The following is a 12,482-nucleotide window of genomic DNA, read 5'->3' as shown; positions in this document are numbered from 1 at the left end:
TGTGTGGAGGAGCAGCTGGAGATGCACGGGCAATTCCTGCTCCAGTTAAAGGAGAGACGAAAGGAATCCTTGGAAGAAGGCAGTGACCGAAATTATATCATCCAGAACATTGGAGACCTCTTGGTAAAACAGGTGTGAATTAAATCCTACCAATGATGTTGACACTATAAAGCTTCTAAAAAGCTACCTGTGAGGGTAGAGTTATGTGATGTAAAGATTTATTTCATCCTGGGTTTGTGGTTATCTTCCCAGTTAATGTGAGAGCTTGACTCGCAGGAATATATCTAGTCACAAATAACATGAAATGGTCATTCAATGTTCTTTGGGCATGTACATATACATGTTGTGGGATATGTGACTTGTTTGGGTCTATTTTTCATCTATTCCAAGAGTAAAGTAACATGTTCCTGGTGTCCATTCCAAATTTGGCTCTCCTTCAGATAATGCCAAACTTCTTTATTCTGATCTTTTAAAAATACAGTCAGGATCCTTTGAACTCATGGCAGCTTTAGCACCATTCTGGCACGGAGCAGATGCAACAATTTCTATCACATATCATGACCTTTTTTTTTGCCCTTCAACTTTTACAGTTCACAGACTTTTTAAGTGCAGAGGTCCAGAAATCCTTTTTAAAAGTTCTCATAATGACAACCATCATTTAATATTTGGTTATCTTGTGGTATTCCAAGCCCCCACATGTCACACTGCATAAATCTCTCATTTCTGGTACAGAAGAAATTGAAATACAGGAGAGATGTCTCAGAAATCAGTCACCAAAAAATCATGTTAAACCTGGGGTTTATAGTGGAGTTAGGTTTACTCTGAATGATTCATGTCTTTCATTCTTATATTTCCAATTAGTTTTCAGGTGAAAATGGGGAGAGAATGAAAGAAAAATATGGTGTGTTCTGTTGTGGACACAATGAAGCTGTTAGCCATTACAAAGACCTGCTCCAAAGCAATAAGAAGTTCCAAAACCTAATAAAGGTAAACAGTAACCAGAAGTCTCCTATTCTGACTGTGCAAAATATACTTCACTGCTTTGGGCTTTGTTTTGTACTTGAAGATCCCTCAAATGTGAATGAGCAGGATTAGAGGCGTATTCTCATTATTTGGTGGGTTGTGAGCTTCTTGTATTCTAGATCTTTTGAGCTGTGTGGAGACAAAACCACAATTAGCAAGTGTTCCATTTGAGGCAGGCTCTTGAGAGCACCTAGGACTGGGGAGTAGAGTATTTGTTCTATTCAGGGCTCTGTCCTGCTGTGTGGCCATCAGGGTAAATTGGTTTGTTAATAAATTAAATCAATGATAAGTGCTGTTGATGAGCTACTGTAGAAAAAGCAGGCACTCTTAGGTTTTGCTCACGCCATCATCTTTCCAAACCCAGAAGATTGGCTCCAGGGTGGTTTGCTGATCTGCTGCACACTCGAACGTGCAGTTAATAGGAAGGGCTGAAGAGACACGGCCCAAGTGGAAGCTGTAACCTGAATCTCAGATGGCTTTGCAGAGGCCTAAATATCCTCATTTTCCAGTCACCAGTAAGTGATACTGTGTGAACTTTCCAGCATAGCTCTATCCTTATAGCTCGTCTTAGCCAGGCGCCTTTAAAGTGAGAGCCCTTCACTTTCAAGGAACTAAATAAGTGACCAGAGTTTTAAAATATGTAGTCTCAATCCCTGCAGAGAAAGATCTTGGTACTGTGTTCTCCTGCTGCCAGGTGTGTGCTGTAGCTGCAGTCAGATTAACTTTACAGTCCTCCATTTCTAAACAGGAATGGGTTTCTGTAGGCCAGGCTACTGGGGAACATACAATGGTAAAATAAACATTTAATTTCTTCGTTACTGACCTAATTTGACTGGTAGATGTTTGGGTCTAGTTTTAAAAACACAGTACTTTTCTATGTATTTAAGGTCTGACCCTGTTGTAAAGGTCAGTCAGTTAGCAACAGGCAGTCACACAGTTCAGGTTTGGAAGTTTCCCTGATTGACTCCACATTTATTTAACAGTAGTTGAAAACAATACCCAAGATATTTTCCAGTAATAAAAGCAATTTTTTGAATGCTGTCAGCGGTTTTGCTTTAGTAGAAGAGTGCAGCTAATTTCATGGTGCTGTGTCTAGTCTGCAGAAGTGTTTTGGGACAGAAAATACGTGAATGGAGAGGGAGTTAGAAGCACTCTAACCCACTAGATGCACATGTTAGATGCACAGTGGGTGTGATGAGTTTGTCTTGTTTTCTAGAAAATTGGGAACTGTTCCATCGTGAGGAGATTGGGTGTTCAGGAGTGCATCCTCCTGGTCACCCAGCGCATCACCAAGTACCCGGTCCTGGTGGAACGGATCATTCAGAACACAGAAGGTGGGATGGTTCCTGGAAGCCTCACATTTGTCTGTTGATCCTTATTCTGCCATGTTTTGCATGTTCTTACCTCAGACAGGCTGGTACCTGCTTTCTCACTTCTCTGGTGGCTGATGATGTTAAATCAGTCTCACCTCAGAGGGTCAGGAGAAGCACAGAATCACAGAATGGTGTGGGTTGGAAGGGACCTTAAAGCCCATCCAGGCGGGGACACCTTCCACTGTCCCAGGTTGCTCCAAACTCCAGTGTCCAGCCTGGCCTTGGACGCTGCCAGGGATCCAGGGGCAGCCCCAGCTGCTCTGGGCACCCTGTGCCAGGGCCTCCCCACTCTCCCAGGGAAGAATTTCTTCCCAATATCCCATCTAACTCTGCCCTCCTTCGGCTTAAAGCCATTCCCCCTTGTCCTGTCACTCCAGGCCCTTGTAAATAGTCTCTCTCCATCTTTCCTGTAGGCTCCCTTCAGGCCACAATTAGGTCACCCTGAAACTTCTCTTCTCCAGACTGAACAATGCCAATTCTCCCAGCCTTTCCTCAGAGGAGAAGAGCAGCATTTAAAGTCTGCAGCCACAAACCCATAGTAGTTAAACCTGTTGGTTCATTAGGTTTTCAGAGCTTTAGGTTATTATATTTCATTTTTAAACTTAAGCTCTTAGGAAATACTGTTAGATCATCAGTGTGGAGCCCTCATGCTAAAATGTTTGGATGTCTCATGTCTTCCAGAGTTGAAAATGTGACTGACTGCTTCTCTTTTCCTTTAGCTGGAACTAGAGATTATGAAGAGCTGACCCAGGCCCTTGGTTTAATTAAGGACACCATCACCCATGTAGATGCCATGGTAAATGAGTGTGAGAAGGGGCAGCGACTCAAGGAGATCATGCACAAAATGGAGCTGAAATCATCTGGGAAATTCAAGAATGGGCTTTTGTTCCGGAAAGATGACATGAGCCAGAGGCGGCTCCTCCTGGATGGGATGCTGTACTGGAAAGCTGCATCAGGGCGGCTCAAAGGTAAAGCACCAGCAAGGGGAAAAACACAACTGGGAAACAAGATTTATGTTGGTTTTGGTTTTTTTTAGTAACTGTTTATTACTGATCGATTGGGTATAAAATAAGATGACAATAACCTGCTTGTTTAATAGGATATTGGAGGAAATAGCACTTGTTCTATTCTTGGCTTGTCCAATAAGCATCTCTGTAATGGTGCATGATAAGTTCCTTATGCTGTTTGCTTATTATCTGGCTGATCTGCTTCCCAATTCAAGAGGGAGGTCTTCAGATGGATGACAAAGCTTTGAGTCATCCTGACTTAGTCTCCTGTGGAAAGGCATTATCTTGTGCGAGCTCTCCTTCACACTTTGCAAAACCTGTGTCATGTCAGCCCCATGACACTTAATTCTGCATTTGCCAGAAAATCAAAGCAGTGGCCATCAGGGAATATTTGAGCAGTTTCATTGCTCAAGTTTTTAAGGAGAAGCTTCAGTGGCACAGAAAACACAGCCAAGAGTAGGTGGGAACGTGAATGGCTGCAGTTCCAGAAGAATCTGCTGTTGAGGGAGACATGTTCCCTCTGGAGTGCTGGAGTCCTTGTGTAGGATGTCTGTGTGGGTGTTTTCAAGCTTTAAATGAGCTCTGTTTAAATCAGCTGGTTCTGCATGGTGCAGTCTGGTTGGGGACAGCCCAAGTGGAAGGCAGTAGCAGACCCAGTATTGCAAATGTTGACATGCTATTCCCTGGCCTGCAGGAAACATAAGTTAAGGGATTTTTGCATCTGGACTAGTCTTTCTGCTTTAAAATATGACTTACTTTCTTTTTTTTTTTTTTGTCTCTTTTGTTACTGTAGATATTCTGGCAGTCCTGCTTACTGATGTACTTCTGCTGTTACAAGAAAAGGACCAAAAATACACATTTGCCTCAGTGGTAGGTATTGTTCTCCTTGTTTAACACATGCACTTAGAGGATTTATGAAAGTGACAGTAACTACGGAAGAAGCATGATTAGGGATGTTAGATACTTGTTACAGGAGGTTCAGAAAGAAAATTAGGTGAATAAACCAGCCAGTTATTATAGAATCACTTTTTCTGAAGCCATTCTGGTACTTGTTGAATGAATCCCTTTCTCACTCTCCCAGTGCAAACCAGTATTTCCTTGCACTGGCCAGTTGTAGCTACCACATCTCCCATGGTTTTTCCTGTTTCTCTTCTTGTGCTGTGGCTTTGCCTTTCACTGAACTGTTAGGCTGAGATTTTATACGAGTCATGGACATGGCAAATGCTAGAACTGTGCTTTGAAAAACATTTGCAAATAAATGGAATAATCAAACACTTCTGTTTGATGTGCAGGGAAAGAATCTGCCATCTTGGTTAGGGACGTGGTAACTGTGTTCAAAGTGCCCTGAGATTTACTGGGGGCAGAGAACTTTCCTGAAATACACGGAATAAGCACTAAATGCACATGTTATTACTGCAGCACTCTAGAACATTCAGTGGATTCACTTGCTTTTCTAGGGTATTTCCACAGGTGTCCTCAGAGAAGTTAATTTGTACATTTTGTCCTGGTCTAGTTCACTGATGGCTGCAGTAGAACCTGTAACAGAGAAACTCTTTCATGTAATTGTTTTCTTGGATGTATTTTTTTTGTCAAGACATTAATATTAGAGCTGAATTCTAATGGCAAAAGCTATTTTGGTGACCTCAGGGCTGTACAAACAACTGCTTTTCAAATTACCCTTCTAATGCAGAACAGAGTGCTGTGTGGTGGATTTTTTTCCCTCTGGAAACGTGCTCTACACTTAGAGTCGGACCAATTTTTTTGCATCTTTGTATGTATACAGCTCATTTGAAATTTAATATCACTTCTCCATAAATAAATCAAGTGAGAGGAGCAAATGGATCTGCTCAGTGATTCTGTTTTTCCAGTGACCTGTGTTCGTGGCTGGAATTGCAGTACAGCTGCTCAGAGAAGCTGGCAGCAGTGGTGTTCCTGGTGTTTGCTTCTTATCATGGCTCTAGATTATTCTGTGAAGATTCAGCAGTCATGAAGAGCCGCTTTATCCTGGGAAGGAACTTTCTAGGCTGCATATGTTGGAGCTATGCTGTAGGAAGCCTAGAGAGGTTTTTAGTAACTAATACCCCTCCTGTAAATGTGTTTTCACTGCAAAGGCTGACAGCTAATCCTCATTATACAATACACTACCTGTCACCTGGTGTCATTTTTATCAGGGCCTGACACTCTCCAACACCTCTGTTTTATTTCTTTGGTAGTCAACTTAAAACCTCTAACACTTCCTCTTGTTCTCTCCTTTCACTTCACTATGTGTCATTAAGGTTTTTGTTTTCTTTTTCAAATTTTGGGTTTGCCTCCTTTTGAGCAAAATTTTTTAAACCCGTTCTTGACTTCTGGGGCCCAGTGGGAATCTTTAAATTGACACAGGCGTTAATATTCAATCAGGTATCCAGACCTCTTGGTTTTGACATGTACATTCTTCGTTCCATGTTTTCATTGATGGTAAAAAAATAACAACATCAGAAGTGTCATGTCAAAAGGTCAGAGTTATCTCATGATGTAACAGCTCCTAGTGGCTCTGGATAAATAGGAGGTGGGGGGAGCTAGGAAACACAATTGCTAAAATACACATATAATGTCCTGCAGTAAATGGTATTTTATTTTACAGGACTCTAAGCCACCAGTTATCTCACTGCAAAAATTGATTGTGAGAGAGGTAGCTAATGAGGAAAAGGCGATGTTCTTAATTAGCGCTTCCTTAAAAGGACCAGAAATGTATGAAATTCACACCAGCTCCAAAGAGGAGAGGAATTCCTGGATGGCACACATCCGCAGGGCTGTGGAGAGGTAAGGGAGGAGGGAAAGCAGGAGGGCCTGATTTCTTGCTTGTCTTCTCTTCACAGGACTCACAGGTGTAAATTTGTCTTAAAAATCCATTTGACTCTCCCTAAACTTTCTTTGTAAGACTTCAGTGTGCAATTCTGTTTGTGTTCGTTGGGAAGAAGCCATGATAAAGATGAAATAAAAACCAGTCAAAGACTTTGTTCTGCTTTTATTAAAAAAAAAAAAAATTGGTTCACTGATGTCAAATGCAACAGGGCTTTGGAAAAGGGAGAAGATTGACACCCAGGATAAACCACAACTGAGGCAAAAGCTTCAGGTTGAATCCTGAGACGGTTTTAAATTATCTAACATGCAAATCAAACATAGATCTGTCTTTGCCTTTGGACAGCTGTCCTGATGAAGAAGGAGGAACATTTAATGAACCTGAAGCAGAGAGGAGGCTGGCTGAAGCAAGAGCTGCGAAGTTAAAAGATTTTCAGGGTAATGACTTAGTTATATATTCCACAAGCTGCTTCCCAGCATTATTTGTGATTTATGACTGTCAAATTCTTTATCAAGATATGACCGAGTTTCTCCTTCATAAGTCTTTCAAGGTGTTGTAAGACTCTGTAGAAATAGTGGCTAAAGAAGTCTAATAAGCTTTGTCTGCTCCATAAGTTTCTCCTTAACTGTTAATTATATCTCTGCATTTGATGCTCTGACCATAAAATGAATGATAATCTCCCAAATTGAACATGGTTCTATGACAGTGACGAGGAAGGCAGGACTGAATTTGTTTCTTCCTTCAGAGCGTTTGAACATGAAAGATGACCTGATTCTGCAAAGTCTCACTGAGAAGCAACAGATTTATCTGGAAATGTCTGAAGTGAATGGCTTTGAAGACCATTCCCAAGGATCCCGAGCCAGGCTGCTTCTTCGGGGGGATATCTCAGAGAATCTGCAAGGAGAGGCGATTTTGAAGTCTGCAGTGACTGAAGGTGAATGGAATGTGGGAATGTGTGGGCATTCACTCAGGTGCTGGGGTGGGGATAAGCACCCAGGATCTAAGTACAGGCCCTGAAAATCGTCCTGTAATAACATAATGCTTTTATGTAACACGGTTCAGACTTCCTCGTTCTCAGAACCAATCTGCAACAAAGGTGAAGTGCATTTGTGGGTTTAGGTGGAAGACCTGCACAGCTTGGATTGCTTTATTTTTAAGGATCAACCAGTGGAATCTTAGGATGAGTCTGTTCAGAAAGGGTAACAGAGTGCTCTAATAATACACAGTCCTGAAATGTAATATTATAGGAGGGTTATCTATTAAAAACAGCCTATCTAAAGATAGCATGTTTAGAAAGAAAATAAGCCCAAACATAATTTCTATTTAAAAAAAAAAAAAAGAGAAAACAAACACTTACAGCTTGATAATCAAACTTGCAATTAAGGAAGAGCTCATCTTTATATGAAGAGCCTGTCATCCAGAGCTACTCACAAAGGAAAATTCATCTGTTCTGCAGGACATCTCTCAGACTGCCTGAACTTTTAGTGGACTTGATGGTTGAAATGTTTTTTTAAACTCAGTAGTGTGATAACTTGTATTGCTGCATAGACATGGCTGTTTACATGAAGTGTTCTCCTCTTCCCCAGCTGAAAATCTCCAGAACTTTATCTTCACTCACTTTGGCAGTGCATCCTGTCAGCCTGAGGATGGCTCTGGGTCAGGACTGCCCCGGAGAGGAGAGACCTTTGGAGGATATGACAGTAGTCCCTCAGTTTCAAGTAAAAGTAAGAAAGGGAACATTCAGCATTTTTATGAGCTTTTTACTGTACAGAGAATAAGAACGAGGAATTGAGGCTCTCATATAAGGAAGCTTCAGAAGGAAGATCAGAGCAAATCTCCAAGAGCAAATCTCCAGCATGTGGTAGTAGCATGTTGGATCTTTTGCTCCTGATACCAACACTAGAGAGCAGAGTAGGGCTCTCAGTGTTATGCTAAGGGCACTACTTTAAGCTGTTCTTTTTAATTACCACAATTCCACACAGATTTCTAATTTTGTTTAAAAAAATAAGCTTGACCTAAAAGCTTAGAAAATCTGAATTCAGCTGTCTGCTTTCGTTATTGAGTCATGAACACTTTTTTCCACTTTGTATCTGCACAGTCACTAGAGGTTTGCTGAATCCTTAGATAATAGAAATTGTCCTTTTGGCACAGATGATTTATCAGTTAATTAATGAAATAAGAGAGAAAACCAGATACTATTTATCTCCATTTTTGCTTCATGCATTAATTGAAAAAGCGAATGGCCTTTATTTCACTGGTTGTTAATCTCTAGAATACTTTCTGTTGTCTCTGAAGGCTCCATACATCTGTCATGTACTTTTTACAACAGGGGGTCCATCTCCCCTTACCTCCTTCCACACTCACAGTGGTGCTGCTGTGACTGGAATATTCCTGCTAACCAGTGTTCCATGATTATTTTCATGCAGACGTTGTGGTTGCTTCACTTAAAATAGTGTAACGTAATTTGAACTTACCCTCCCTATTTATCTTAACCCGGTCTTCTCAAGTTTTTAAACTTTTTTGAGCAGCCCTATGTGTCACTGTTGCCTGATCATCCACTTGGGATCAGCATGGAGAAGCCATGCAGTTGCATTTTGGTTCAAAATCACCATGTTTTTCTGCTTGCTGTGTCACTCACTGAGTTATCCCAGGCCCTGTGCTGATGTGAGCTCCTCATATTCCTCTCCTCTTTCAGGTGGCAGGAAGAACAGTAGTGGTGACCAGAGGCAGTGGGACTGGAGGGGCCCTGCACTGAGTTCAGATGTGCAACTTCATGACCCCTCTTCTGATGCAGAAGAAGGATCTCAAACCGTATGTTGAGCTTATGAGGGATTTAAATGCTTTTCCTTGTGTTCTTCATCATGATAGTGGTGCAGAATAAATCTCACAGAGTTAAAAGTTGTAATAGCTGGCAGGGCTGGACTGAACAGTTTTGTCTGTAAAATTACTTGGCTCTATTAAGGATGTATTGTGGGGTGAGTTGGTAGCTCAGCACTTGAGAGGCAAGAATTCAGTTTTCCATTTGCTCATTTGCTGCTGTACCATTAACACAGGCTTTAATCACCACGCTTCTGTTTCCGCTTGGCTTATGAATTCAGTATTTTTGATGTATGTCCTTCAGTGCATGAGAGCAATCCCAGCTTGTTCTGGCAGCACTGCCAGTGCCCAACAAGTGTCCCTAGCACAAATGTTGGTTTTGTCTCCCTTACAGAGTGATGGGACAAGGCTGGATGACAGCAGTGGTTTTCAGCCCACCATAGAGTCTCAGGTATGTTATTTCTGCTGTTAAGAAATCCAGTGGCAGATAGCCATAGTATAATAATAGCAAACCAAACCAAACCAAACCACCAAAAACTCAGTGTTTGTAATGTCTCTGGAACCCGGCACATTAACAGCTCACTGGCCAAACTTGCCTCTGAATCCCTGTGAGGGCTGTACCTGTGTAGTGATTCAGTGCTGGGGCATGGGAGGAAGTGATGGTTAAATAGCTCAGGTGAAGAGAAGATGATGAGGACTTCTCTGTGGAATCCCAGGGAGATTTGCTGGGCACTGATTCACATCTGCACAAGGATAATATACTGAAATTCCTTGTGCCTGCATATTGGCTTTTGCTATGTTAGAGTGTTCTGGTGGTCATGCTTCCATTGTGCGTGTTTTTGTACAGATACCATGGATTATTTTCACTGCTTAAAAATTTAAAAAACCAGTCGAATGCCTCAAAACAGAGCTCTGCTCAAGTGCCTAATGTTTGTTTTTCTCCTCTTCAGCTTGTCCAAAGGATACAGACACTGTTACAGTTGCTCTTCAGTCTTCAGGTAAACCCCTGTTTACTATTCAAGAGATTTGTTAGGCAGTAAACATAATAAAATTTATGCAGGTGTGGAGAGGAGCTACCTTGAGAATATCCCCTAAAGCTGGAGTGAAGTGCAGAATTTAGACCTGAGACTCAAGGAAACTGTGCCTGGTATTTCGGAGGAAGTGTTAGAGCTGTTGTCTTAAGTAATGATTTCCTTTTTCCTGCTCACTTAATTCTTTTGCTGCTTTGAGCTCCATCTGCTCTCCATGCTCACTGTTCATACACATGTGTATATGAATTAGTTGGTTTTGCTTTTACCTTGTAGTCAGCAGTGTTTGGACTGTTTTGATTCAGGGTAACAATTCTAGGTGCAAGAAATGTCCAGTTTGACACACATAAACATAATTTATTTCCTTGACCATCTTCAATGTCATGTCAGTCACCATGGGCTGTACGAGCTGGAATTTAGATCTGCTCTGGAAAACAAAAGACTCTGTGACATAACCTGGTAGATGCTGTTGTCTCCTGCTTAGCTGTGCATGTTTTTTGAACCTGGGTGCCTCATGCTGGACTTTTCCCCCCTGCAGGCCGTGATATCTCAGCAGGACAGCTACATCGAGGTGCAGCGAGCCACCATGGCAGACCGGGAGAAGCAGTACCGGCTACAGTCCACCCGAGGGAATCTGCTGCTGGAGCAGGAGAAGCAGCGGAACTTCGAAAAGCAGAGAGAAGAACTGATGAATGTCCAGAAGCTCCAGAGCCAGCTGAAGCTGGATCAGCAGCGCCTGGAGCGGGAGAGGAGCCGGCAGCAGAGGGAATTTGAACTCACGGAAGCGCGGCTGCAGGAGCGCACGGAGGAGATGCGGCAGCTGCAGGAGAGGCTGAGCCAGGACAGGGAAGAGCTGGAGAGGCAGAGGGAGGCCTATCAGCATGACCTGGAGAGGCTGCGGGAAGCCCAGAGAGCTGTTGAGAAGGAGAAGGAGCGCCTAGATCAGCAAAAGAAGCTGAAAAAGCAGAACACGGTGTCAGGCACCTTCTCTCCAGAAATGGGACAGGTGAGGGATTGGCTTTCTCAGAGTTTTAGTCCTATTAATCCTCTTGCTTCTGGATGAAGGTTGCTCTTGTTGCAGCACCAACCTGTTTTTGCCTTTTCACTGGGCTCCTGGAACCATCAGCTGAAGTAGCTGGTGATGGCTGCTCTGAGAGATCAGAGCGTGGCAGTTTCCCAGTGTCTGTGAAGTTCCACCCAAATGTCTGGCAATGAGAATACTTTTTAAAAAGATAGAAATGGAGAATAATGAGAATAATTATTCCCCAATAAATGGAGAATATTTTCAGTTGTGGCTGACTGAGCAGTTTTCAAATTCAGGAACTGTCCTGTTGCAGGCAAGTGATTGCAGAAGCTGTGCTTCATCAACAGCATTTTGTACAGTTGATTTCTAAAAACATTTCTTGTATTTGAAAATAGAAATTTGGAGGTCTGATTAAATTGGTTCATTGAAACTTTCTGAAAGTCCTGCTTTCTCTCTGCACTGTTACCACCCAGTGCAGTCTGCTCTTTCCTAGGTGCAATATTAAGCAGTTTGGAGCTCCTGAGGTTCTTTTCCATGTCCCAGGGACTTACACTCTTGCTCTTCTTTCTGTTCCCCAGCAAGCTTTAAGCTTTGTCTGCCCTGTTCTGCTTTGCACGAGGAAGTGCTTCATGCTCTCAGGGCTGGGGGTGGTCTCTCCTCATTTTGCTGGAGAGGATGAAAATCCCTATTTGATTTAGAATGCCTTTTTCCTCTTGCAGAGCCAGATGATCAGTCATTCCATCAGCTTCAACGGAGAAGGGGTGGAACCGTCTCCAGCTGGCTCCAAATCCTCAGTGAGAGTGAGCTCGGTGGCCGGGCTGGAGTACCTGGAGCGGCCGGACCTGGTCCGCAGGGACAGCACCACCCTGGAGAACCGGCCCTCCCTGAAGAACGAAGTGCCAATACATCTCCTGAGTGCAACCAACCAGATACAGAAACCAGCTGCAGTCCAGCAGCAGATCCCCACCAAGCTGGCCACCTTCACAAAAGGAAGCAAGGAGAAAGGTGGCAAGAACAAAGCATCTCATAGGACAGACAGTTCAGGTATGTGTGATTTTAAGTCTGTTTAAATGCATTTGTGATCTCCACCAGGATCACAGGGAGACAGAACACTGCAGTTACACCTCTGTATGGAACCCAGAAATTAATATGCTACAAGTTACTAGTGTGTTTGCTGCAGTTAAAATCTCTTAACCCTTTAAAATCCTGTTAGGAGTTAACATGTCTGTACTATTTAAACTGGAAACATAACCCAAAGGGATAATGTTGAAAACAGAGTCATGTATTCCAACACAACAGAATGGTGGTGAGAGGTTCTAAACCTGGATGTAAAAATCTTCTTGTCTAACTGTAGTGTTAAAGGAAAAG

At 42.6% G+C, this 12,482-nt stretch overlaps 1 protein-coding gene across 1 annotated transcript in view; it reads left to right on the top strand.

Moving 5' to 3' along the window:
• ARHGEF18 (Rho/Rac guanine nucleotide exchange factor 18) overlaps positions 1-12,482 on the top strand; it is a 49,023-nt gene that overhangs the window by 30,012 nt on the left and 6,529 nt on the right. The window contains exons 17-30 of the mRNA XM_008641052.2: positions 1-132; positions 862-987; positions 2,240-2,357; positions 3,116-3,364; positions 4,197-4,273; positions 6,027-6,205; positions 6,591-6,682; positions 6,991-7,179; positions 7,832-7,969; positions 8,941-9,056; positions 9,457-9,513; positions 10,013-10,060; positions 10,629-11,096; positions 11,834-12,158. Coding sequence (XP_008639274.1) covers positions 1-132; positions 862-987; positions 2,240-2,357; positions 3,116-3,364; positions 4,197-4,273; positions 6,027-6,205; positions 6,591-6,682; positions 6,991-7,179; positions 7,832-7,969; positions 8,941-9,056; positions 9,457-9,513; positions 10,013-10,060; positions 10,629-11,096; positions 11,834-12,158 — 2,314 coding nt within the window. The remainder of the gene's footprint in view (positions 133-861; positions 988-2,239; positions 2,358-3,115; positions 3,365-4,196; positions 4,274-6,026; positions 6,206-6,590; positions 6,683-6,990; positions 7,180-7,831; positions 7,970-8,940; positions 9,057-9,456; positions 9,514-10,012; positions 10,061-10,628; positions 11,097-11,833; positions 12,159-12,482) is intronic.

This window comes from Corvus brachyrhynchos, unplaced genomic scaffold (assembly GCF_000691975.1).
Source record: "Corvus brachyrhynchos isolate BGI_N302 unplaced genomic scaffold, ASM69197v1 scaffold219, whole genome shotgun sequence".
Classification (NCBI taxonomy): domain Eukaryota; kingdom Metazoa; phylum Chordata; class Aves; order Passeriformes; family Corvidae; genus Corvus; species Corvus brachyrhynchos.
Note: the sequence above shows the minus strand (reverse complement) of the source record. Positions and strands in the feature narration are given on the sequence as shown.